Consider the following 27,699-nt stretch of genomic DNA (forward strand, 5'->3'; position numbering starts at 1 on the left):
ACAACAACCTAAGGCCCCCAGCACAAGTACCCAAGTCCAGCACTGAAACACAAAACAGGGTGAAGGTGAAAACAAGATGAAAGACATTTGGCTTCAAGGGGAGATATGATATATTGGCGAATCTATCAGCTTCCTGACTGGTTGCCCTAGACTTTCAACACAAGGAGCATCTCATGTCTCTAGACAGCTTCTCTATCCTTTTCAACCAATGGTTATGTCTCCATAAACAACTCTTCTTTTATTTGTGGCAGGTCGATTTTACATCTCAAACTTGCATGGCATATTGCTGTTGAATTGAAACCCACAAATTTTATTTTGGCATTATGGTCATCCCCCTCTTATGTGCTCACAACTTTTTTGTAACTTATTTCATTTTCTGCCAGGTTTAGCCCTGAAGCTCTAAACTGGCTGTTCATCAAGGGATTGGTTGGCTGGTTTTTGCAAGTCTCACTGCTGAAAGTATCATTGCTTTCATTGGGTAGTGGGGAGGCACCCTTTCTGGACATTGTGGCATAGTAGGGTACACTTTCACAGGGATATGCTTGGCTGTCCTTGGGAGGGATCATGTGGAGCTACTCATATTATTTCTTGATGCCCTGGGCATGCCTATGCATGGGAATATTCTTGGTAAAGACGATGAAGAGAGTCCTCTTTGCAGAGGTGAGTAATGTTTCCAGCAAGCATCACTATCTCTTGCTCCTTATTGCTTTGACTCAGTTCCCACTTTTCATATGGCTTGGCAACATTAGCCTTCATTGGCTTTTCTGAACTTCCATCTTTTGATAACTGTATCTGGAAACAATTTGCTTCTGTGTAAGTCTTAAAATGTTGTAGTTTTGGTCTATGATCTTGGCCAAGTGAACATTCTCCTAGACTAGAAATATTATTTAAACTTATGCTAAAGCTTAAATATGATTCAATTGTTCTCCTAGTTAAAACAGAAACCAAACACTTGGCTTCCTTGTTCAGAATTATTTATCCTTTTTTTCCCAATTGATTGGAAATGAACTAGTTTAGCACTTGTACTTTGACATGTCCATTTAAAGCAACTGTAGTTAATAAAACAATTGAGCATGAACTGGAGTTGCAGATGGAATCCTGAAAGTGGATGACATAAATTACTCGGTGCCTTCTTCTGGTACATGATACTCATGAACTGAATGTCAGCATGGTATTCATGAATCAAGTTTCAAAACAATTGAGCTCATATAGATCTTGCATAACTGGAAATCAAAGTGAGTCTCATGTTGTTTTTGATGGGTTTAGAATAAAATCAATGACGTCACTGTGGCCTTTGTCAATGACTTGGTTTTAAACTCTGGTTCAAAACATCCGCTGCAATGGGATAATGGCCATAACATTTAGTGATGACTTCGTATTAGACTCTGGTTCAAAACACCCACTGCCATGAGATAATGGCCATAACATGTGGTGGACGTCGTTTTCCCAAAGACACGGAAATGGATTAGGTAGGGGTGACTCTGAATCACTTGCATTGAGTCTACTTTGTACGAAGTCCCTGAGGTCAGTTGAAGGTTGTCTGGTGATCAGCTAGATAATTCCAAATACTTGACGCGAGGCTAGATGCTTGAGGGTAAATCAAGAGGCACAGCAGTTGTAAATCGTCTCCCCATATGGCAAAACCTGTTCTGTCATAATGATAAAAAGGTGTTTAATTATGGCAGGTAATGGAGCTTCAGACAATAGGATGTGAGACAGTGAGAGGTGAAGATAGAGCAACATACATTTCTTGCCCATGGAATGATGCCCATCCAATATATAGAGACTGCAATTTTTAGCAACATTGAAGTTGGCCTCTCATTAAGACACTAAGATCACATTTAGAAATCTCAAAGAATTCTGAGAATGTGTCGATGCCTTGCATCATTCCATTTAGAAATCTGAGTCCCAGAAAGGTGTTGATGCCGATGTTCCGAAATTTTGAGACCGTGTTGCAATCTATTCTCCTGCCACAGTAACAAGATTTCTTTACAATGAACAGTCATGATAATTTCACATCTCTAATGCTAGCATAAGCCACATTGAGAAAACAATTGATCCTTGGGTTATTACCAATCTCTAAGGAATTGAAAAAGGCCAGATGGTCAAGCTCCAAAGTTCTTGACGACATTCCCAGTTCACCAATCAACGATAGCATCACAAGTGAAACAGAAGACACAAAGTCTGAAACATTCAAAATCAAAAGCATCTGTTTTGATTATTTAGCAAGAAAAATAACATAATGGATCTTATTTGTCTGTATATCATGTTTAACAACACGCCATTGCATGACTCCTTAATTGGCTTCCAATATTCAAATAATTCAAAGACACCATTATGTTTATTAATTCTGATATAAAAGGCTGTCAAAGAAGGGGGATATAAATTTGTAGGAGAGTTAACAAACCTCTGGTTTTTTGTCGGCAAAATCTCATTAACTGGATTCCTGAAAAATGTATTAAAAATAAGTAAACGCTCATCAGAGTTAAATTCCAAATCCAAAGTCAATAGAAGGTTGTTTATTGTAGAACTGAACACAATTACTAAACCTTATAATGCACAAACATAAAATTGTCCTGAAACACATTTTCCATCTTATCATATTCAATTTATGGCCTTCCTGCATAACTGCATTTTATATTTGAAAGGTAAATCAGACATTTTTTATGTGAGTAATAAGAAAGTAAATGCCATAAAAGGCAAACCATACAAATGAAGAAGATGTAAACATATAAGAGTGCTTACTGATCACTGTTGAATGATATTTAATTGTCTCTCTTTCAATCTGCAAGAGTTTATACTCTGTGAATCATAGTATGCCACCAAGAAAAATGCCTCCCTTCCTCGTTGTTGGAAAAAAATGTAGTGAAAAACACGTAACTCGCTAGTAGAAATATATTGGTTTAAAAATAAAGCATTTCGAGTTACATAAGGTTTGTATAAGTTGTAACTGACTTGAAAAAATCTGTATGTTTGATAAAGGTCATTTTAATGAATCCTAACAATGGTTAGAAAGACATCCGAAAGGGGGAAAGCTGGATCAGCATTGCGCATCCACCTAAAAGGAGTAATATGAAATGCATCAATATAAAAGGAGATGAAAAAAAAATAGTAGTGCTCGTAAAATTCCTTTCTGCTAAAATAACACACAAAGACAAGCAAGTGTAAAACAAATACAAGTTGTTTATATAGGTCAAAGTTCCATCAGAGTGCAATTTTAAGCCATCATAACAACTGAGCACAAGACTCAATAGCATGGATGACAAACCAGTCCTCAGAAAGAACCCAAAGAAATGTGTGATTCTCAACCCTCCAAGAGATGTGTGACTATTCAGTCTTACTGGCAGCTTCTCCAAGATAGCACAAAAAATAGGTTCATGCCTATTGAAGACAGGCAATAGACAGGCAAACTAAGCAGTGTCCAAGGATAATGTTAGTGCCAAAATCCTCTTTGTAGCAAGTGCTTAGGGAACACCTCAAGTCGTAAACATACAAAATTTAGAAAAAAAGTAGGAATCTAAAAAAACCAATAAAAATGTAAAATAAAAATTGTAACATACCATCATCTTGCTATGCTGTTGTTTATCCTCTTTCTACACTCTCAACATCAACAATAGAAACAAAAACAACAAGTGCCAACAGGAATTTGCCACATTCACTATAGACTTGGAGCCTCCAAATATAAAACCCGAATTCCCTTCAACAAGAAGAAAAATACTTATACTCTGGCACCTGGGACATGCACCTTTTAAACCTGCAAACTCCAAAAGAAGAGATATTGTTTCATCAAATTAAAAATATGAGAAACTAGAAGCAAAACCAGTTTGTTTTTGCTCAAATCTGTACAACTAGGCATATGTAAATATGATAGTAGCTCACATTTTGGAAACCAAGTGGGATAAATTAGAATAGATACAAGCTGTTGTTGTTGCTATGTCATAATTCCATTAGATAGTTCTGGGCTATCAGTCACAGAGAAAAGACCACTTGGGATAAATTGAAAACCAGTTCTTGTGAAAGACAAGTTTCATGCATTGAATGGTTCTCGACCTTCAAAGGATATATAAGATCATGCAGCCTTATGAGCAGCTTTCCCAGGAGGGCAAGAAAAGAGGTTCTTATTTATTAAAGCTGTAGATAAAATCTTGATTCAGAGGACCTTTGTAAAGCACTGAAGAATCTATCACAAGTCATAAAAGGAAGAAAATTTTACAAAGAGTCCTTAGAACACAAAAATGTATATAATCAACTATATAAATGAAAGTCACGCACCACAATTTTGCTAGATTGTACTTTATCCTCTTTTTGTTGACTAAAAATAGTAATAAAGTGCCAATGAGCCTTTGATATAGGAGGAAAATTCCAATCATTCAGCACGATAAAAGGACCACGTGTACCTCCTGTCATACTTTGGACCAATCCTTCTGACACCTGCATCATCAATTAAATGATTTTGTACATAACACTGCAACACTTATTATAATTGTTCAAGGGTAGCCAAGTTAAATGGCAACACATTGCAATAATATATGTATGGAAAATAGAAAGTGGTATTAAGGAGAGAAAAAGGAAGAATTGTATGTTGGGAATGAGCATCAAATAAACAAGAAGAAAATTCAAGAAAATTAGTCATTAAAATAGAAAAATAAATAAACAAAATATATAGATGACAGTCACTCACTATAGCCTTGCTAGGTTATTCTTTGTCCCCTGTTGACACTCAAAACAATAAAATAAAAAAAGAGCAACAGGGGACAACTGGAACTAGCTGCATTCACTCCATACTTTGAAGTCTTTGATATAATACCTGGAGTTCCATCCTCTTTGAGAACCTGGATCATAAATGTAAAAATTTAATAACCAGATGACAAGACACTGGATAGTAGCTATGATGACATCTAATAAGTTGAACTAAAATAATCATGGCTGCACAGGGGAATTGATAAAGCCATCTAATTACCACAACGATTGAACTTCAATAAACTGCATTTGCTTCTAGTATAGCCTCCGCTGTATGTCAGCCTTAACTCTATTCTGGAAATCAGAAAATTATGCTTAAAAAATGCAATTGAATAGTACAATTGATGGAATAAAAACCAGAAGAAGATGTTGCTAACCAGTGGCTATTACTAAATATTCCACCTGCCATTGAATGGAATAAATGGATCCTCTCTTATCATTTTTATTGTTGTAAGTATCACATATCACCTCTTCAACTTCAATGGTCACTGAGAACTAAAAAGAACAAAGGAAGAAAGAAAAGTGAGTACCCCATGGAGATTATGGACAAGATATTATAAATAGAATAGGAGAGGCAGAGGCACTGATGCATACCTAGAGTTGTGGAAGATTGATGAGAAAACCAAGCTACAAGCCATTTCAAAAGCTACTTCCTAGGCAAATTTTCAACAAAAAGTCCAGTAAGAAACTTACAAGTAATCAATAGGGGAAACTGCTATAAGGTATATGAGAAATTGAACACGGTATTGAGGAGTGGAAGAGAAAGAACAGGCGTACCTTGTTTAATGTAAAGATGGGAGAGGGTTGAATGGTGTTTGCTTCTATATTCTACAATCCCTCAACTTATTATTGCTCAAAGACGTCTTTATAATCTATTTCCACAAAGGGAATGTAGGCGATGTTAGGCCAATCTTGCCCTTTCCCCTTCGAGAACCTTTGTTTTAGGAGTGGGCAGCCTGCGAAATATAGTTGTGAAATCGTGTCGGGCAACCCTTCCCTTGGGCAAAACGATTGAAGCTTAGGGCAACATTGGATCCGTAGCTCTTCAAGTGAGGTGAGGGTTTGGAGAGCCAGAGAGGACAGAGATTTCAGATTCTGGAAATCTTGAATGTAAAGAGAGGTGAGGGTTGTAGGAAGAATCGGTGGTCTTTGACCATCTGAAAAGGAGGCAACTCTCGGAAATATGCCACCAATAGTGAGTTTTTTAAGAGAGGTAAGTGTGGCAAGGCCCCATCGGGATAGGGGCGTCTTGATATTCTCACAATCAGAGATAGTAAGTGATGTAAGAGCAGTGAGGTTTTGCAGTTGATAAGGTAGCAGCTCCACATTCTCACAATTACTAATCTCCAGTTCTCTGAGTATGTTGAGGCAATTTGGTACAATTTTGAGACAGCGATACGACCAGATACTCAAATATTCAAGTGAACTATTATTGGAGTGAAACATCCCCTCCGAAATCGGCTCTAGTTGTGCACAATCCCAAATCTGAAGTTTCTTAAGGGTGGAGGGAAACTTGCCTGTGGGAAAGAATGTGAGAGATGGACATTTCCCAATGTACAAGGCATGAAGACCATAGCTGGTGGTGTTGGAATCATGGTGCATTATTCCCCCCGGTAGAGACTCCAGGTTTTCACACCTCCATATCCTGAGTTCCTTGAGCGTGGCGGGTAACTCACCTTCTGGAAAACCAATGAGAGATGGACACCCATCTATCTCCAAGTACTCAAGGAGACACACGTCGCTACCGTTATTACTACCATCTTTCATCACCATCATCCAATCAGGTAGACATGGTAGACCTTTACAACTATAAATAACAAGACGTCTGAGCATGGGCGGGAACCCCAACTCTGGAAATAACACCAGCTTTGGACAATTACTGATTTTCAACTCTCCAAGACATGTTAGCCTGTGCAGTCCATTTGGAAGCTTCTCTAGGTTATTACACCGCCTAATTTTCAAAGATTGAAGCTTGCTAGGCAGCTCGTGCTTTTCCTTCTTTCCCAAGGATACAAGCTCGAGACAATTGCTAGTTTGCAACTGCTGAAGACCAGCAAATCCATTTTCCCACAAACACATCAATTCATCACATTCATCAATGTCTAAAACTTGAAGCCCCGACAACAATTGCATACACCATTCATGTAATCTGGTAAGCCCTACCATTCTTAGAATTCCTAACTCGGTGAGTGAAGGCAATTCCAATCCACTCCTTAGTACCGCCTCATTGCAATCTTCTACTCTTAATTTAGAAAGAGATGGAAGCCTTTCAACTGGAGACACCAACAGTGGGCATCTCCAAATGGAGAGGTGTACAAGGGAAGGTAGGTAAGTGGGTAATTTCTTGATTAATTTGGGACAATTTACGATTTCAAGATAAAGGAGACAAGGATATGGCTCTGATAAAGATGGACTCTCCCAATCATCCCATTGTGACATATCCGAAAAAGATAGAGACTCTAAGGACGGGAAAGGCTTATTGGGAAGACAAGTCTCTCCATAAAACTCTCTACCCACAATTTTTACTTCTTTTAACCCTTCAATCCTTACGTGTTTGAGCATGGGTAACCACCCCAAACACGGTAAAGATGTGCAATTTCTGCAATTCACCAGATTTACATCCACCATCTTAGAGAATGAAACATCTCCTATCCAACGGGGAAATTCTGGACCACCATAATACTCAATTTTTAGTTTGTTCAAATTGAAGTGTGGCTGTAAAGAGTCAAGTACATCTATTTGATTCCTTGCATTGTGTGAATCATCCAACCCAGCACTCCACTCTATCGTCAATTCTTCAAGCTTCTGCTTCTTGTTTAGACTAGCATCCCTTGCATCTTGAACATTTGCTACATTTTCCAAGTTTGAAATGCAAAGTCCCCCTTGAAGATGGGGCATATTCCTTAACTCCTTTACATTCAAACCATTGTCTTTACCCACAATAAATTTAGACAATACTTGCAAGCTTTTTAATTTGCAAATTCGTAGAGACATTTCTTCTAGATTTGTATTGGTCACATCAAGGTGTCGAAGATTATTTAGGTTCTCAATGCTCAAAGGCAACCTAATAAGCCTCCAACAATTTGATAATACTAGTGTCTCTAAGTTATGGAGGTTACCTAGTGAATCAGGTAATCGTTTGACTCCTGTTTCGGATAAATTAAGATACCTAAGATGTTTCAAATCACCAACTGAACTTGGTATCTCACTTATCCAATAACCACTCAATGAAAGCACCCTTAGGCGCTGTAGCTTGGGCATCAATCCCTCAAGTACCTTGTTGCTTAACCAATTACAACGCCATGATGCATCAATTGGTAATGCGATAAATGTACGCAAATACTCCATCCCATAAAAGGCTTCAAACTTTTTGAAGACATCGTATCTGCCACGAATGAATGATGAATGACGAGCCTTTTTAGAAATAGTTTGCTGCTGATTACCTTCCAAATTCTCTTCCAAAGAAAAACATATTTCTCCACCAACAAATTTTGCTAAATCGTTAACGAGATCATGCATTACAAATTGGGATTTATTGCTACTTGATGGTTGAAAAAATGATCGAGACAGCAATTCCTGGAAGTAGTCATCGCCTAAATCTTCAATTTCGATTTGTCGTCCATAACGTTCTGGGCATTGAATTAGACTCTCTGCCATCCATAAGCGAATCAGTTCTCTCTTATCAAATTCATAGTCTTTCGGAAATATTGCACAATAACTGAAACATCTCTTCAGAGGAGAAGGGAGGTGATTATAACTTAATCTCAATGCAGGAAGAATACCGCATTTATCACTCGGTAAATCCCATATTTTGCTAGTCAAAATAACATTCCACTTATCTTCTCTCTGTTCATGGCGTAGAAGACCACCGAGTGCTGTTGCTGCCAAAGGCAAGCCTCCGCACTTTTTCACAATTTCCTTGCCGATCAATGCCAAATTGGAATGCTCATCAATGCTGCTATTTCCAAATGCATGCTTCTTGAACACCGACCAACACTCATCATCTGATAAATTTTGTAGCTCGTGCAAGTTCTTATCTCCTTCCATTATTTTTGCGACGTTCTTATTCCGTGTCGTGACTATGATTTTGCTGCCTCGTGAACCCGACAAAAAGGGAGACTGTAAGCAACGCCAATCATCATAGTTGTCATTCCACATATCATCGAGAACCAGAAGAAATTTTTTCCCGTTCAATTCCTCCCCCAATTTATCTTGAATTTGATGGAAGTCTAGTGAATCAGTATTGCTCTGAGAAGTACTGACCGAGTTGAGGACTGTCTTGGTTGTTCTCACTGCATCAAACTGATCTGATACACAAACCCAGGCCGTTAGATCAAAATGCTTGGCTGTCTCAGCATCATCGTACACCAACCTTGCTAGTGTGGTCTTGCCCATACCACCCATGGCCACGATGGAAACTACAGAAAAATTGGTTTCAATGGGCTCATCCCTAAGCAGCATATCAATTATAATCTGTTTATCAGCATCCCTGCCATAAACCCAAGGTTCGTATACACGAGATGTAGTGAGTGGCCTTTCCCAAGTAGACTGGGTTATAGCAGCCACCTTGTCCAAACCAAGCCCAGCCTTTTGGGCATAAATAGCTTCTAATCGGGTAGTAATGTCCTTTATCTTGCACCCCATCTTAACATTACGCATACAACCAATAGGAGTGAAAGTAGTACAACAAGTAGGGATAAACTTGCGTACCTTGCTTGTGCTGCCTTCACCATCAGCTTCCGCCATCACCTTTCTTCTTAAAGCTTCGTAGGCAAACTCGTCCAAGATGTCCTCCATGTCATAAGCCAAATCCCTCAGATCGCCCAGCCACGTTTTCACCAACTTCTTCGTGATCTGCTTCTCCTCCGCGTCATTCAGCACTTCATGAATCTCCAATAATTTTTCCTCCCATATTTTGAGCTCGGCGTTGATTTTCTCTTGGCGTGCAAACTTGAGGAGATCAAGGGAGCCCAGTTGGCTAAACAAAGCTTCAAGGGAGACAGAAAGAACAGCCTCTGCAACAACTTCCATAGTTCGTTGGTAGGGAAAGAGAGAGGTAGGATACCAAGTGGAAACAAGAGAATCAGAAACAATTGGTTTGCTCTATCAAGGCTTCCCCAATTATCAAAGACAGTGGACTCTGCTCTTCAGAGTGGTGGGGCTCACACGTAAAGAAGAAGAAACTAAGGGAAAAGAAGAAAATAAGTTTGATTAGAGAGTAATGTTTAGATCAAATTTTGTGAAACAATTGGTTTGCTTGCTGTATCAAGGCTTAGCCAATTATCAAAGACTGAAGGTAAGAGATAAGGAGTTGAAGGCAACAGCTGGCAAGCTGGCAAGTGGGTCCATTGGACATGATTATTCAAGTCTTGGACCACCCTGCAATTTTCCACACCGCACTGGATGGTGGGTCAGAGAGTTAAGGAAAACGTCAGAAAACCAAACATGAAGTGATCGAAAGCGGGGCTCCTGTATGAAAATATTACTATGCAACAATGAAATTATCAAAGAATCATGCATTGAAAAATTCAAAGATTGAAATTATCAAAGATCATATTAAAGATTTGATGTGATGTTTTTCATATGTATTCATATATTTTGGGGAGAATTGTGTTTTGGGCCCAGCTGGGCCCAAAAATTAAGAAATGGTCCATCTAACTGACCTAATTAATGATAAGGATATGAAATGTTAACAGACGAAAATGCCCTTTACATTTCCAACTCAAATTGTTGTAAAATAATGGGTTTCACAGCTGGTAAACGTGAAATGCCATGTCACCAGAGTGAAAATTCTGAATCTTCCTACCATTTTCTCTCCCTCTGTAAACAACATACGCACAAACGATGCCGACCTTAACTGTCCCCCAATCGCTTTCTTCAGCAGCCAAGGATTGTGAGGATTTCAGAAAAGCTTTTGTAGGTATTTTATCAACGATCATTCCTAAATCCAAATGATGGGGGTCTGAATTATTTGCTGATATTTTGATTTTATCAGGTTGAGGCGTTTGTAGGTATTTTATCAACGATCATTCCCAAATCCAAATGATGGGGGTCTGAATTATTTGCTGATATTTTGATTTTATCAGGTTGAGGCGTTTGTAGGTATTTTATCATCATCGTCCAGAGAGAATAAATGGGAGCGTTTGAGATGGAGAAGGTGAAAGGTGGGAGTCCCTACGGTGCAGGAACTTACGCTGGGGACGGCTCAAGACAACCATCTGAGCTCGAATTGGAGCAAGGTTTCCACCAGGGGAAGTACATTGCTGGCATCACAAAGAAGCTCAAGGAAGCAGCTTAATATCCATTCCCTATTCTGAGATTGTTTTGCATTCTTCCATTTTTTCACTTCTAGAATTTAAGTTCCGTATTTCTATTGGATTGCCAAAAAGCAAAAAAAAAAAAAAAAGAATAATTGTTGCTGTGTTTGGCATATGCTCTATGTGTTGAATGTATTCAGAACATTGGTTTGCTGATCCAACTTGAAAAATTGTCCTCTTTCTCCCCCTTTCACACTAAACCCAGAATTTTATATTGGTAAAAATTAATCCTTGTCATTTTCTATTGGTTTCTGGGTATAGATTAGGTAGGTGAGAGGTCCTTTCTTTCAGCAGTGAAGGTTGGAAATTTACTGGGATTGAGAATGTTAGCGGGGGGGGGGGGTTTAATCATACACACCACCTGGATTCTACCAATAAAGTCCTTCGGAATGTAATCTAAATTTTGGCCTAATCTTTGATGTTACAGAAGGAAAGAAGGGGTGGAGATGATACACTCCACAGATTGGACAGCTAACAAGTACCTACTACTATTGACTATGTATTAATTTCCTATTAACAAGTAAAACAAATGGCATTGATTTTGTTTTACTAGTTTCTGCTTGAATTCCTAAATTTTCTTTTTGAATATTTTTCTTGTCTTAGGCCACTCGACCCAACTTTTCCTTTCTCGTTTTTTTGATTAGTATCTGAAACAATTCTTATTTCGTTGAGCAATGTATATTCTTGCAAAAAAATGAATTAAAAAATTAATTTGTGCCCAATTAGTTTGGTGTAAATGTCATCCACATTTATCTCATGTAATTTTAATTGGAAATATTTAGTGTTTATGGGAATAAACAGGAAGCTTGAAATTGCTAATCATTGGCATTAAATTGAAGCAGGTTTAGAAATGAAAATTCTGGATTAGGAGAGAATGGATGAGAAGGAGAATTGCGGACATGAGAAAATAATGTCTCCCTGTTTGGCTCTGAAGAATTGGTTGGACGAGAAAATGGTGAGTACTCTAAAAGTGAGCCACAGTTAGAAGCATTTTGGTCTTCTTCAGAGTTTCCTCGTAAATTGTAGACAATTGTTAGGCCTGGTGCCACATGTGATGTTTAAAAAGCTGTTCACTAGTTGAATGGAACCCATCTTTAGGCATGCTTTTTACTGAATAAAATATATGTTTGAATAATAATTTGCCATGCTTAACATATAATCTTCTTTTGAATTCTAGCTAGAAAGTTGGAATTAACTTCGAATAACTTCACATTAATGGACAAATTGCTATTATTTAATTTCCTTGTATTGTTACAAAAGTATAGGGAACAAATTGAGACTTCAGTTTTTCCTTATTTTATTAACCAAAAGATTGCAATCATGATTAACCTATGCATGAGTATACATTCAGTAGTGGTTGTATGGAATTTATGTCTGTGTACAAGACATTTACACTAAGTGTACAAGGTACCTGTGCTTAATGTACAAGGGTGTACAAATGTACCTATGTTGAAGTATTTGCAATGTTTTAAAATCATTTCCATTTTGAAAGGATGAGGAACATTCCCTCACACACATTCCTTGATCACGCACTGATCCCCTTCAATTTTATTACTTCATACATGTTGATTGGATGACCAACGACAATAATGATGAATAAGAACCTATATTGGGTTTCACTTCCCCCTTTTCCCTTCCCCATTTTCCCTTAGGCATCACATTGGAACATGGTAGCTCACCCATATGCACGCTATTAGTTTTAGGTATGTCAAATTTTTGGCATTGTATAAGACATTTACACTAAGTGTACAATGCAAATGTGGTAACTGTACAAGTGTGTACAATGCTACATATGTTGAAGGATTTCAAATGGTTTTGAATAAATTGCTTGCTCATTTTATTTTTCTAAGGGTGACATTCCTCATAGACATTCCTCATAGACATTCCTCATTTACATTTCTACACATTCATTGGATGAGATAGCGCGCTTATAATGAATAAGAACCTCGATTTGGTGTCATTTTTCCCCTTTTCAGTGAGCCATGACATTGGAACGTGGTTAACCTGGCCATATGCACTAGTTCTGTTGTATCTATGTGGAATTTCTGCAAGTGTACAAGGCATTTAAACTAAGTGTACAAGGCCAATGTACTAAAAGTACAAGGGTGTACAAGGGTGTGTATCTTACTTTTTCCAAACGTGGGGAACAATCCTGACACATGTTGCTTGATAACACACGCATTGCATGCAATTTAATTGATGTCTACCATGTTCATTCATCCTATTAGCTTCCCTAGTAATGATGAATATGAACCGAAATTAGGGTAACCTTTTGTGTCATTTTCCCTAGTCCATGGTAATGGAAACATTGGTTACCCACCCATATTCACTTGAAAATATGTACCTATTAGGGATTTGGTGACTGGACAAGGCATTTACACTAAGTGTACAAAGCAAATGTGCTAACTGTACAAGTGTGTACAAGGGTGCCTATCTTCAAGGATTTTAAATGCTTTTGAAAAAATTGCTTGCTCATTTATTTTTTCCAAGGGGGACATTCCTCATTTCCCTTCGTACACATTCATTGGATGAGATAGCGCGCTTATGATGAATAGGAACCTCGATTTGGTGTCATTTTTCCCCTTTTCAGTGAGCCATGACATTGAAACGTGGTTAACCTGGCCATATGCACTAGTTCTGTTGTATCTATGTGGAATTTCTGCAAGTGTACAAGGCATTTAAACTAAGTGTACAAGGCCAATGTACTAAAAGTACAAGGGTGTACAAGGGTGTGTATCTTACTTTTTCCAAACGTGGGGAACAATCCTGACACATGTTGCTTGATAACACACGCATTGCATGCAATTTAATTGATGTCTACCATGTTCATTCATCCTATTAGTTTCCCTAGTAATGATGAATATGAACCGAAATTAGGGTAACCTTTTGTGTCATTTTCCCTAGTCCATGGTAATGGAAATATTGGTTACCCACCCATATTCACTTGAAAATATGTACCTATTAGGGATTTGGTGACTGGACAAGGCATTTACACTAAGTGTACAAGGCCAATGTACTAAAAGTACAAGGGTGTCTATCTTACTTTTTCCAAACGTGGGGAACAATCCTCACACATGTTGCTTGATAACACACGCATTGCATGCAATTTAATTGATGTCTACCATGTTCATTCATCCTATTAGCTTCCCTAGTAATGATGAATATGTACCGAAATTAGGGTAACCTTTTGTGTCATTTTCCCTAGTCCATGGTAATGGAAACATTGGTTACCCACCCATATTCACTTGGAAATATGTACCTATTAGGGATTTGGTGACTGGACAAGGCATTTACAATAAGTGTACAAGGCCAATGTACTAAAAGTACAAGGGTGTACAAGGGTGTCTATCTTACTTTTTCCAAACGTGGGGAACAATCCTCACACATGTTGCTTGATAACACACGCATTGCATGCAATTTAATTGATGTCTACCATGTTCATTCATCCTATTAGCTTCCCTAGTAATGATGAATATGTACCGAAATTAGGGTAACCTTTTGTGTCATTTTCCCTAGTCCATGGTAATGGAAACATTGGTTACCCACCCATATTCACTTGGAAATATGTACCTATTAGGGATTTGGTGACTGGACAAGGCATTTACAATAAGTGTACAAGGCCAATGTACTAAAAGTACAAGGGTGTACAAGGGTGTCTATCTTACTTTTTCCAAACGTGGGGAACAATCCTCACACATGTTGCTTGATAACACACGCATTGCATGCAATTTAATTGATGTCTACCATGTTCATTCATCCTATTAGCTTCCCTAGTAATGATGAATATGTACCGAAATTAGGGTAACCTTTTGTGTCATTTTCCCTAGTCCATGGTAATGGAAACATTGGTTACCCACCTCCCTCATCCTAGAGGACATGGTTTTTGCCTATCCCCACAGCTGTATAGCGAAGACCATTAGATCCCTAAAGCATAATTGTATATGGTGTTAGTGAACCACATTTTCTATATTACCAAATTGAACACAAATATTACCCGACAACTTACAAAGCTGATATAATAGTATTTAATAAATAAACGTTGAATTGTTAAAACTTCAATATTAGAGAACTTTCCAACATAACTGATACATGGTAACTATAATAAGGGACATGAAGAAATCACTTAAATTTCATGCATAATATATATATATACTAACTTAAAAGGTATCTGAAAATGAAAATTTCATAAAAGGATTTCAGATTATATATAAACAAGGGAGTAATTTGTTCACACCAATTCAAATATGTAAAATATCATAAAATGAAATTTCACCCATTTTGAGACCAACATGCATTCTGATTTATGTTCTGACAATACATTAAAATTGCATGACTATAGATTATAAGTTCTTGTGGCACTGTACTACAGAAGCGAAAGCCTCTCAAATAGTATGTTGGCAACGGAAGAATGCAAAAAACAACAAAGATAAGCAAGTATGATGAACCATACCGAGAGTGGGAGTGAACTGGCAGCAGAACCATCTAAGCCATTACCAGCCATTGTTAATATTATAACTGCATCATTGGGCATAGAAAAGTAGAATGTAATGCACAGATAAACTAACCAACTGAATAACTAGACAGCAAGTATAGTACAATACTATGAAAGTTCAGCTAAGTGATAAGAAAAATGCACGCATCCAATGATGTGAGTAGGACATACTTAAAATAGGGAAGTGAAAGTATACATCAAGTTAAAGGATACCACATTGAAAGTGCAATTTCAAATTAAATCAGTAATGAAAGCAACTCCAAATCATGAAAATTAAAAAGTAGTCTTATAAAAAATAAAATCAAAAGGTAGTGCATCGTGTCTATAATAAGGACAATACATAACATCCAAAAGCGACAACCCTATGACCATAAAGCAAATAATGGAACAATGAGGGATCGTACACAAAATGAAAACCTTACAAGCAAAGAAATGAACATGTCACGTCAATGGATTATTACATTTAGACCGATTGTGACCTATGCCATTGCATCGAGAGCAATGAATAGCTCTCTTATGGCTAAATTGTGACTCAATACGCCTTTGTCGGGGTCTTCCTGGAGGACGTCTCACTTGCGGGGGTTGGAGACTAGGAAATACGTTGCCTTGCCCATCTTGCAAAGTCCCAGCCTCACAAACTTTAGGCATGTTGTGTGTTGGTAATGGTTGAAACTGACCTGAGTAAATCAACTGTTGGGTGGAGACTTTAAAACATGGGTCGATATAGTCATACACATCGTGTCTCAATGTACGGATCACAACACATACATGTGGACATGGCAACTCGGACATTTGCCATGTTAGACATGTACACTTATGTTGCTGCATATCCACAACCAAATAAACTTCTCCAGTAAAAACCTTGAACGTCCCACCCAAATAAGGCATCACAGTAATTGGAGCAGATCTCGTGATATTTGACATTAGGTTTTCCTCTGTTTTGGGTCCAACCACGCTCTTCCACTTATCTGTACCACGCATATGGGTGTCCAACATGGCTACAAGCTTATCCATGTGCATCATCAGCAACGTATAAATTGTTTGGTGGCGTTCCTCTCTTAACCACGCATTGAAGGACTCTGCAATATTAGTTGTCATTTTATCCCAACGTTTTTTAAGGAACTTTGACATCGCCCAATGCTCCGGACTATTCTCCGCAACCCACCTTGCTAGGTCGCCATTAAAATGCACAAGTTTTTCAAACGCCTCATTGTAGTCTATATCCAACCGAGCATATGCAATGTTGTCTAAAAGCAACAAAACATCTTCTTTCCCTTTCTTTCCCCTAATGTTTTGCCTGTTGAAGAAGCTTGAAAAGTTCTCTTTCACATGTCGATAACAATAGGCGTGATTTTCTACCCCAAACAACTCCGAAACACTACGCAATATCCCTTGATGTCTATATGATATAATAATTACTTCTTGACCATCTAGGATCCCCTTCAATTTCTCCAAGAACCAATACCAATCCTCATAATTTTCTGAACCAACCACACCCAAGGCTAGAGGGAACATTCCATCATCTGCATCATATGCAATGGCAGACAAAAGAGCTCCTTTGTATGGACCACTTAGGTGGCAAGAATCAATAGCCAATACCGGTCGACACCCCATGGTGAACCCTTGAATTGAAAATGCGTGGGCAATGAACAATTGCTTGAAGTGACCTTCATGAGAAGTGTACTCGGCAATAGTTCCAAGGTTAATTTCCCTTAGCCTATGGCATAACCAAGGCAAATACGCGTAGGACGCATGTGGAGATCCATATACACGCTCTTTTGCCTTCTCTTTAAGATGCCATGCTTGGTTATAAGTCAATTGAACTCCATGATCACGTTCAAAATCCTTGCAAATTTGTCGAGGAAGGTATTATGGAGTTGTTTTAAACACGTCTTCAACAACAACAGCACCTCTCTTGGAAGAAACCCGCATCTTAGATGAACACTCATCTTGAGCTATATGATTATGATTAACTTGGTAAGTATAAACTCGCAATATTTCATTTTCTTCAACAGCATGAGCTGTTATCTTCCAAGGACAATCCTCAACCGAACACTTTACTGACATATGTGTAGGTGAATTTTTCTTGTACTTGTATTGAAACCTTCCAGCTAATGACATTTGGTATATTGCATTCCGAAACTCATCTGCATTCTTAAATGTATGTCCGGAACCTAATATTGCCTCACGAAACCGATTCGATTCTAAAAGGGTGTACTCAGTATCTGCACAACGCGATGCAAAACCTCTTGATAACATCATAGAATTAGGATTTGCATCGCATGATGCATTAGACGAAGGAAACGTAGGATGTGGACCTCTGCATTTACATTCATAACCAAAATTAGACTACATAATGCGTAAAATTGATATTCATCAAATTTTAAATAGACATCCAAGTGAAAACGCATTACCCAAGTGCCAACTGTGTATTCGGTATATTTGCCTCTATGGCTTCCACACCGGGTGACTCGACTATGTACACATTTGCAAAGTCATCACTGTGGGAAACCACGTTATCCAAGTCATCCTCATCTTCTAAATCTTGGATGACTCTAGGGTTAAACTTGAGGGTGTAGTGCATCCTCATCACATGAAGGGAAATGTCGAATTTTTCTAAGACCTTCTGAGTGAATTCTTCAAATGTCATTCCTTTATAAATGTGAATACCTTTGCTTCTTCCACCAACATATTCCCAAAGGCCATCATTTTTTTGGACAAGTTTGCCTCCCACGAAAATATAACAGTATATTCTATTTGTGGCATCCATCAACCTATTGAAATAAAGCACAAATTTATATTGTTGAATAAACAATAATGCATATTCAATGTGATCTTAAAAGTTTTTTCATCTCACAATATACTATGTTCCCATACAAAAAAGTTATATTTTAAAAAATGTATATACAAAAAAATGTAACTTTAAAGTCTTAAAAAATAATTTTTGTTGCTCCTTTTGATTATTCTAACCATTGTCAACGGTAAGATTATTTTAAGATAGGCACTAATAAACAAACGGTGAGTTGAACTAAGATATGAAGACCGAGCTTCTCTCTTCTCTTGGACTGATAAATACTACATAACCTAAACAAAACTAAAAATAATAATAAAAATAAAAAACAAAAATGAGAAATGTAAAACTGAAATGGAAATTAAAAGATTCAAATTAATAGATTAAAAAAAATCATTAAATTAAAAACTAAGAAAGGCTTTAAAAGGAAAAAAAAAAACGAATCTCTAACTTATTTTCCCTATCATTCTCCTTTACTTATATATTCATAGTTCACATTTTTATAAGCAAAAACCTCTCTCTCCAACTACTTTAGTGCTACCCAATTTGACACTACTACTTACCTATGCTAATAATCTAATCGTGTCAATACTTGGAACTTTAAGACAGAACATCACAACAATATCTAGTAAAGTAGGAGGATTTTGTGTCTGATTCGACATAATACTGCAGAACATATATATATATATATATACACCAAAAACATTAGAATTATGGAACTATAAGACATTCAATAGGAAATAATCCCCCACGTTTTATTAAGCTCTGACCTATACTTACACTAGGTAGAAAACAAATTCTCATTCTCACTCAAACCCTTAGACAATTTCTGTTGGTACTACTATATCAGACTTGCCTACAAACTTATTCAAAGAGAATGGAGATATTTAAATATTAATTATAAAGCGTTGCTTTTCAAAATAATATGAAGAGATAATAGCCTAAAAAATGTAACAAATACAGAATTCTCTTCTAAACTATCATGTCCTACTTTAGATGATTCATACAAAACCATAAGCAATAGTTTAACACATTTAAGGTTTAAGGGTAAAAAAAACTAATAGATAAAAAGAGATAAATCTGTTACTTGTGCCTACATCTCAAGCCAATGCACCATAAGAAAACTTTAGGGTTTTTAGGTTATCCATTTTCCCTTTCCATTTTTCCTCTCCTAGTTTTCTAGCAACCAATTAAACAATTATAAATTATTTTCAAGTATATATGACAATTTTCACAAATATTTTTTTGAATTTAAAATATACAAATACCATGAAATAAAAATCTAAAAAAAATTACAAAAATATAATCAGATCGATTAAGCCATGAATCATGAGTTGCAGGTAAAGTGCATTTTCTGTATTCTCAAGGATTAAAGAAAAAATTATGGTTCAAAATTTTTCCTTTCTTTTTCTCATTACTTTCTCAGCATCCGAATAATAGTACCAAACCAAGAAGTCAATTATTGAATGGGAACACTAACTTGAACTCCGGAGATCAAGTTGAACACAATTTAGAGATTTGGACTAAGAAAATTTAGGTCGAGATTTAGGCAATCTACTAACCTTAAATATGCAACAAGAGAGACCCAACTGAAATCCATACCTTATTCAAATTCTCGAGAGAGACGGATGCGAGAAAAAATGAAAGAGCCACAGAGATTGAGATGCAAGCGATGGAGGTGCTCGGGAGGAAGAGAAGAAAACGACTTCTAGGCTTGAAATGCTGAAGAGACCAAAATTTAGGCAATCTACTAACCTCAAATATGCAACAAGAGATACCCAACTGAAATCCATACCTTATTCAAATTTTCGAGACAGCCGAATGCGAGAAAAAATGAAAGAGCCGCAGAGATTGAGATGCAAGCGATGGAAGTGCTCGGGAGGAAGAGAAGAAAACGGCTTCTAGGCTTGAAATGCTGAAGAGAGACCAAAATTAGGGCAAAATTCCAAAAAGCCACAGAGATTGAGATGCAAGCGATGGAGAAACTCGGGAGGAACAGAAAAAACGGCTTCTAAGCAGAGAAGAAAATGACTTATAGGTAGAGAAGAAAACGGCTTCTAGGCAAAAAAGAAATCGGCTTCTAGACAGAGAAGAAAACGGCTTCTAGGCAGAGAAGAAAATGACTTCTAGGCAGAGAAGAAAATGGCTTATAGGCTTGAAACGCTGAAGAGAGCAAAATTAGGGCAAAATTCCCAAGAGCCGCAGATGAAGAGAAGAAAACGGAGGCTTGAAATCTGAAGAGACATAGGGCAAAATTCCAACCTGGCTTTTTTTGTTTATTATATTTTTTTTTTCATAATCAGCAAAGGTTATTTATGGAATTAATAAAAGTGCATATCCTTCTTTTTAATTTTGACACTTCCTATGGGTTTTCAGCTTAAATGGGTCGGTTAGATGGGCCATTTCTTAATTTTTGGGCCCAGCTGGGCCCAAAACACAATTCTCCCTATATTTTGTTATGAATATGAGTGGATGTTCTAGGTTTGACGGTGGAAATTAAGGTAGAATATAGATAAGATTTTAGAGTGTGGACGTTTTGTCAAAAAAACATTATTGAAATATGAGATTTTGAAAATGACCAAAAGATATCTATGAGTATCATTTATTCACACCGAAAAAATCAATATATTGGCAAAAAAATCAATGAAGTTTTTCTTGCCTTAGTCCCAACATCCACTTGTGATCCAACAACCAAATTTAAATCTTGATTGGAAACCCTCTTTGAAAATTACATGCATGATCCAAAACCTTTTCCTTCAATAGCATATAGGAATAAGTTATAAATACATGGGAGGAACTTACAAAGATTTAACAAATAATTAGTTTTAAGGACTCCACTTCCAAGCAGGCCATGTGCTTTTAAGGATTAAAAAAAAATTGTTTGACACATTAATAAGAACAAATAATTTAATGTTTAAGAATATTTAAATATTAATAAAAATAAACAATTTAATCTTAATGAGATTATGTTCTATTTAAATTTAAGACAAAAAAACAAAATAGATATAACTTTTTCACTTCTTATATTTTAAAATATTTTTTAATTAAGCGTCCTTAATAATATTTTTATTTCATGGATGATTGATTAACTTTTTTTTTAAGAAAAAGAGATATTGTTAAAATCGTTTTTGAAAAAAGACAATGAAATAAAAACTGGAATTCGAATTATTAAAAATATTATAACCTTTAAAGATAAAACGAAAATACTAAGCATCGAGTGATAAAATTTAGGTTATTAAATTAAAATATAAATAAATTAAATAAAGATATAAAAATACAAATAAATGAGAATACCATTGGAGACATGCCAAATAAAAAATTTTGATCCCACAGTTTCTTTAATATTAAAAGAACGTCAATTTTTTAATAATCTCTTTCCATCTTTTGGTAAATGCCATAGAATAAAATATAACCATAATTCTATACATTTCTTTCACGGCAGCGCTGACACATTGGGTGTCCGCAAGTGGACGTTGCATGCAATTATTGGTAGGAGATGGCCCGGATAGGTGGCAATTATTGGGGCTCTTTTACTTAATAGAATAGATTTATAAAATAATTTTAAAAATGACTTCGAAGCCTATGATAGTTGTTAAATGTTGTTGATTTGATTTTAGTTCCGGTAAGAAATCCTTTTTTATTCTAGTATGAAATTTTTTTTAGATAGTGATTTACTCTCCATTAAAAATTCGATTTGATGATATTATTAAATTAAGTTTAAAAAGATTTGTTAAATGTAAGATTTTTTATTAAGGTGGAGTTGGATTTGAAGTTTTAAAATTCAATTAAAATGTCTTAATTAATTTTTGACAACTTTAAGATTTTATTTTTTAAAAATTTATTAATTAATTTATAGAAATTAATATTTTATTTTTTAAACAACAAATATTTTTTAATTAATTTTTGAAAAATTAATATTTTATTTTTTTAAGAAAATTCCATTTCCAACCATCTAAGCTCTTAGGTCTATATATATATTACCTAAATGTGTTTTTGGGTTGGATGCTTTAATAGAATCAACCTCAACTTGCTCTATCATTTATAAACTCTCAGCAACGAATTCACTTATCAAACCCCATACTTTTTTGTCTTCATAATTAGTATGATGATTTTCCACATAAAATTGATTGTCTTGAATGTGATTGTGATTTTATTATTTCTATGGTTATGTGAAATTCACAATGTTGCCCTTAGCTTTTGTGAATAAGTCTGTTAAATTATCGTTTAATCTTACTTTCTGAATATTGATTTTACTACTCTTCTGGAGTTTATGAATATAAAAAAACTTGAACAATCTATACTTACTTTAGCTTGAGTTTTTTTTATTTATTACAATTATGACCTATATGATTCTTATTGATCTCAAAATTAAATTTAAAAGATTAGGCAAGAGATTAACCTACTTGCAATTTTCATAATTATAGTTGACAAGGTTATGATATTTATCAAGATTAACTTAAATGTTAGGTAAGACCTAAGAGAACTTACTTGCAATTACTAAATTTGAGTTAACAAAATTAATCAATAGAATTAATCTGTCATCTTTTTGTTTTTATAATTGTGACTGCCTTAGTTCTTATCAATATGAAGATTAAATTAAAAGATTAGGTAAGAGCACCCACTTGCAATTTATTGAACCCGATTAAGCAAAAGAAGTTTCACTTATTTCTCTTTTTATGATTATGGTTGGCAAGGTTCTCATCAACATCAAGATTATGTAAAGAAACCTATTTGCAACTTGTTAAATTTGACTCATTCAAAAGATTAGTCAAGCAAATACACTTGCAATAATTTACAATCAAAATTCACTTTAAAATGATAAATATAAGCTATCTCTTTTCTGGTTGCATTGAACTTATTGATAATTAGATTTAAACATAAATAAATATAATTATTTAAGTATTAATTAAAATTTAAACATCACTAATTAAATAAAATAGTATAAATATATATAAAAGAAAAGCAAAACATTGGTTGCCTGGCTGCTAGCAAGTGGAGCCATTGTAGGCAATTATTGGTAAAAGATCATGGGTGGTAATCATTTGGGCTCTTTTTAACACTTTCCATGGCTTTAAATGCCTTTTTCTAAAGTAAAAGTTAGAACGATAGATAAGCATTCAAAGAACTACACTGCCTTTTTTTTACAGCAAAAGTTGGATGGATAGGCATTCAAATAACTTTTTTTTTTCCTTGTAACTTCTACTTGCTTAATTTTTTTTTTTTTTTGTTAATTTTTCACTACAGAAAAAAAAAAAAAAAAAAAAAAGTCATCTTGTTAAAACCCTTATGCAATTTTCTAACAAAGAGACATGAGTGACAATGGGTTATATTATTTTGAGTTCATGTCGTGTTAGAAGTAAAAAATATTAAAAATTTCTTCAACCTACACAGACTCTTTTAATTATAATCATTTTCCTTCTTTTTTTATTTGATTTTTATAAATATTAAAACTCCACAAATTGTATTGTCTTAAAACTTCCCTCTATGTAAGAAATAGACATAGATAGATCTCTGGTAATTCAACTGAAATGTTGTAAGGACAAAAAAGCAAGTGACTTCTGTAAGCAGGATATGATGCTTGTGAATGGGACAAGGAAGAAGGTTGAAGGAAGGAGAGTAAACAAGTTTTCCCTTTAATTTATATAGATTGGTGATTAGGCTGAAGTAGAGACACCTTGCTACCTCGCTGCATCTTCAAATGATCATGTTGATTAACCATGAATTGAAAGCCATGCTTTGCCTGCGAAGTTTGATTAGAGAGGAATCTTTAGATCAAATTTTGTGAAACAATTGGTTTTTGATGGAATCCTGAAAGTGGATTACATAAATTACTTGGTGCCTTCTTTTGGTACATGATACTCATGAACTGAATGTCAGCATGGTATTCATGAATCAAGTTTCAAAACAATTGAGCTCATATAGATCTTGCATAACTGGAAATCAAAGTGAATCTCATGTTGTTTTTGATGGGTTTAGAATAAAATCAATGACATCACTATGGCCTTTGTCAATGACTTGGTTTTAAACTCTGGTTCAAAATATCCACTGCAATGGGATAATGACCTTAACATCCAGTGATGACTTCATTTTAGACTCTGGTTCAAAACATCCATTGCCATGAGATAATGGCCATAACATCTGATGGACCTCGTTTTCCCAAAGACACGGAAATGGATTAGGTAGGGGTGACTCTGAATCACTTGCATTGAGTCTACTTCATGTGAAGTCCCCAAGGTCAGTTGAAGGTTGTCTGGTGATCAGCTAGATAATTCCAAATACTTGACCCGAGGCTAGATGCTTGAGGAGGGTAATTCAAGAGGCCCAACTGTTGTATATTGTCTCCCCACATGGCAAAACCTGTTTTATCACGATGATAAAAAAAAAAAAAAAAGTGTTTAATTAAGGTAGATAATGCAACTTCAGCCAATAGGGTGTGAGACAGCGAGAGGTGAAGATAGAGTAACATACATTTCTTGTCCATGGGATGATGGCCATCTAGTATATACGAACTTCAATTTTTAGCCACATTGAAGAAAGTTGGCCTCTCATTAAGACACTATGATCACATTTAGAAATCTTAAGGAATTTTGAGAATGTATCAATGCCTTGCATAATTCCATTTAGAAATCTGAGTCCCAGAAAGGTGTTGATGCCGAAGTCCCAAAATTTAAAATTTTGAGACTCTATTATTGTCTATTCTCCTGCCACAGTAACAAGATTTCTTTACAATGAACAGTCATTATAATTTCACATATGCTAATGCTAGCATAAGCCACTTTGAGAAAACAATTGATCCTTGGATTATTACCAATCTCAAAGGAATTGAAGAAGGCTAGATGGTCAAGGTCCAAAGTTCTTGATGACATTTCTAGTTCGCCAATCGATGACAATATCATACGTGAAACAAAAGACATGAAGTCTGAAACATTCAAAATCAAAAGCATTTGTTTTAATTCTTTAGCAAGAAAAATAACATAATGGATCTTATTTGTATGATTATCAAGTTTAACAACACGCCATTGCCTGACTCCTTAATTGGCTTCCAAGATTTAAATAATTCAAAGACACCATTATGTTTAATTCCAATATAAAAGACTATCAAAGAAGGGGTATATAAATTTGCTTGAAATTTATGCAAGATAACCAGTCTGATTGTGGGAGAGTTAACAAACCTCTAATTTTTTGTCGACAAAATCTCGTTAATTGGATTCCTGAAAAACGTATTAAAAATAAGTAAACACTCATCATAGTTAAAATCCAAATCCCGAGTCAAAAGAAGATTGTTTATTGTAGAACTAAACACAATTACTAAACCTTATAATGCAAGAACGCAAGATTGTCCTCGAACACATTTCCCATCTTATCATATTCAATTTATGGCCTTCCTACATAACTGCATTTTATATTTGAAAGGTAAATTAGACATTTTTTATGTGAGTAATAAGAAAGTAAATGCCATGAAAGGCAAACCATACAAGAAAAGAAGTTGTAAACATATAAGAGTGCTTACTAATCACTGTTGAATGATATGTTAATTGTCTCTCTTTGAATCTACAAGAGTTTATATTTTGTGAATCATAATATGCCACCAAGAAAAATGCCTCCCAGGGTTAAACCCATAAACACCTTGATGGATTAGACAAAGTCTCGTACTAAGATGCGAAATCAATTTTGATATTATTTATAACCTTTCAATCTCTTTTGTGCGGACATTGTCCACTTTGAGTTCAATGAATCCTCACAACCTAAAAATGTGTTTATCCTATTGAATAGAAACTCTCTGTATTTATGATGTTGATTTATAAAGATGAAGAAATTGTTTTAAATTTTGTTTTACGAGTCAATGGGACCACGAAAAAGGAAAACAAAAAGGAAAAAGTTAGTAGATGTTGACTAAAATGGATTAAAAAAACACACACACACACACTCACAAATATTAAAAATTCCTCAACCGATTGAGAAAATTCCTTAACCGGTTGCCACTGGTTAAAAAAATCTTCAACCAGGCCGGTTGAGAAAATTCCTCAACCGGTTCCCTTTATTCCTCAACCGGTTGCCACTGGTTAAAAAATTCCTCACCCGGTTGTTACAATTCCTCAACCGGTCTCCACTACCTTCACAAGTCGTACCTATGATTCACACCATAACCTATAGTCTTACAGGTACTAACTATATAATTTTTAGCATAGATAAATGAATATATATATATAGGAACAAAAAAAAATCTAATTATCTAAAAGATCATACAAAATCAAACATGTCGAACATGAATGATGCCTATATATTACAATTTCAATTTGCAGACCATATTGAAAGAAGAGTATAGAAAATCAAAATAAAACGGACTTAATGATGAATAATGTATGGTCATCCAAGGTAAGAACTTCCCAATAAACATGACGATATGTGGAGATGGAAATTATAAATATTAGAAAAACAACAAATATCATAATAATAATTTTTCCATTGCTCATGTCGACATCTTTGTACAAATAATAGCGACGATGGTTTGCTTTTCTCTATTGCCTCCGTGTAAAACTAAATCACTTGTTATTTCCCGACGTAGTTTAACAGAATTACATAAGTCGGAGACCGTCATGGAATCACCATTGTTGAATGTCTGCATATGTTTAATGACATGCACTACACAATTCCACCTAAGAAAAATAAAAGAAAAGAAAAACAACTTATTGAATGGTTGTATAATTATAGCTCAGATAAACAATAGTAATGTGAGTTATGTATTCATACTAACCCATTCTCTTGGGTCGGAATCGAAGGAGCCCAATCAATGGAGAATTGGAAGACATCTGTCCCTATGTCATACAGTTTGAAGAACGTTTGACAAAATTCAACCTAATTTATTATGAAAGTGTTAATAAATATGGAAGAGAGAAAAAAACAGAATAAAAGGAAAATATAAACATTAAAGCATACCACTGTTTTGACACTCTGAAACTGGAACTTGTCTCGATTCTTCGATTGTAATGAATCCAAAATTTGGATATGAGAGTTTTTGAAGTCAATGACGCACAAATACCAATGACTAGGGCATTCGTCATGCATTGGAATAAATAGTTGTAAAGTTAGAAAAACAATATATATGAGTTGGGGCACAAAAAATCTACTATATTATAGGTGAAAACAATATCTATTCTAAATTTCATATATGCAATTAAACATTAGAAATAATTACTAACCTTCTCGCAATCATCTAATTCGCTAATGTACTTACTCCCGATGGATGTTTTTCTATCAAAAAAATGATGAGGAGTCCCGCACAAAATCATTTGCTAATAATAAAACATAATATGAACATTAGTATATTGTACTTAATACGTAAGTAAACAAGAAGAGAA

General features: G+C 35.4%; 2 protein-coding genes and 1 long non-coding RNA gene across 5 annotated transcripts; all 3 read right to left on the minus strand.

Moving 5' to 3' along the window:
- Positions 1 to 1,152: 1,152 nt before the first annotated feature.
- On the minus strand, positions 1,153 to 10,011 carry LOC100246623 (putative disease resistance RPP13-like protein 1). 2 transcript variants are annotated; one of them, XM_059741799.1, is made up of 12 exons: positions 5,518 to 10,011; positions 5,335 to 5,393; positions 5,143 to 5,235; positions 4,961 to 5,034; positions 4,273 to 4,832; positions 3,561 to 3,754; positions 2,746 to 3,058; positions 2,550 to 2,628; positions 2,408 to 2,446; positions 2,074 to 2,184; positions 1,746 to 1,967; positions 1,153 to 1,649 (listed from the first exon to the last, which is right to left on the minus strand). In XM_059741799.1, exon 1 carries the CDS (start codon positions 9,769 to 9,771, stop codon positions 5,587 to 5,589), a length of 4,185 nt encoding a protein of 1,394 aa, XP_059597782.1. In that variant the 5' UTR covers positions 9,772 to 10,011; the 3' UTR covers positions 1,153 to 1,649; positions 1,746 to 1,967; positions 2,074 to 2,184; positions 2,408 to 2,446; positions 2,550 to 2,628; positions 2,746 to 3,058; positions 3,561 to 3,754; positions 4,273 to 4,832; positions 4,961 to 5,034; positions 5,143 to 5,235; positions 5,335 to 5,393; positions 5,518 to 5,586. The 2 variants fall into 2 exon arrangements, with proteins under 2 accessions (XP_059597782.1, XP_059597781.1); XM_059741798.1 differs by having other exon boundaries at positions 5,118 to 5,235.
- Positions 10,012 to 14,924: 4,913 nt separating this feature from the next.
- On the minus strand, positions 14,925 to 17,163 carry LOC109123690 (uncharacterized). The gene is made up of 3 exons (XM_019224109.1): positions 16,227 to 17,163; positions 15,508 to 15,572; positions 14,925 to 14,981 (listed from the first exon to the last, which is right to left on the minus strand). The coding sequence occupies exons 1-3, from the start codon at positions 17,161 to 17,163 to the stop codon at positions 14,925 to 14,927; spliced, it is 1,059 nt and encodes a 352-aa protein (XP_019079654.1).
- A 7,039-nt stretch (positions 17,164 to 24,202) lies between these two features.
- Positions 24,203 to 25,506, minus strand: LOC104881325 (uncharacterized). Of its 2 annotated transcripts, XR_002031485.1 has the most exons (3): positions 25,149 to 25,506; positions 24,809 to 25,041; positions 24,203 to 24,697 (listed from the first exon to the last, which is right to left on the minus strand). It is a non-coding gene; the product is annotated as an uncharacterized LOC104881325 (long non-coding RNA). The 2 variants fall into 2 exon arrangements; XR_009467389.1 differs by having other exon boundaries at positions 24,809 to 25,506.
- Between the last annotated feature and the right edge of the window lie 2,193 nt (positions 25,507 to 27,699).

This window comes from Vitis vinifera, chromosome 13 (assembly GCF_030704535.1).
Source record: "Vitis vinifera cultivar Pinot Noir 40024 chromosome 13, ASM3070453v1".
Classification (NCBI taxonomy): Eukaryota; Viridiplantae; Streptophyta; class Magnoliopsida; order Vitales; family Vitaceae; genus Vitis; species Vitis vinifera.

Coding starts and splice junctions, on each gene's coding strand:
- LOC100246623 (XM_059741799.1), bottom strand. CDS start 9,771: ATGGAAGTTGTTGCAGAGGCTGTTCTTTCTGTCTCCCTTGAAGCTTTG.
- LOC109123690 (XM_019224109.1), bottom strand. CDS start 17,163: ATGGGGTGTCGACCGGTATTGGCTATTGATTCTTGCCACCTAAGTGGT. Junction 15,573..16,226: donor CCAACAGTTGATTTACTCAG/GTCAGTTTCAAC, acceptor CCAATGATGCAG/TTATAATATTAACAATGGCT. Junction 14,982..15,507: donor CCAGTTCACTCCCACTCTCG/GTATGGTTCATC, acceptor ATTATGCTTTAG/GGATCTAATGGTCTTCGCTA.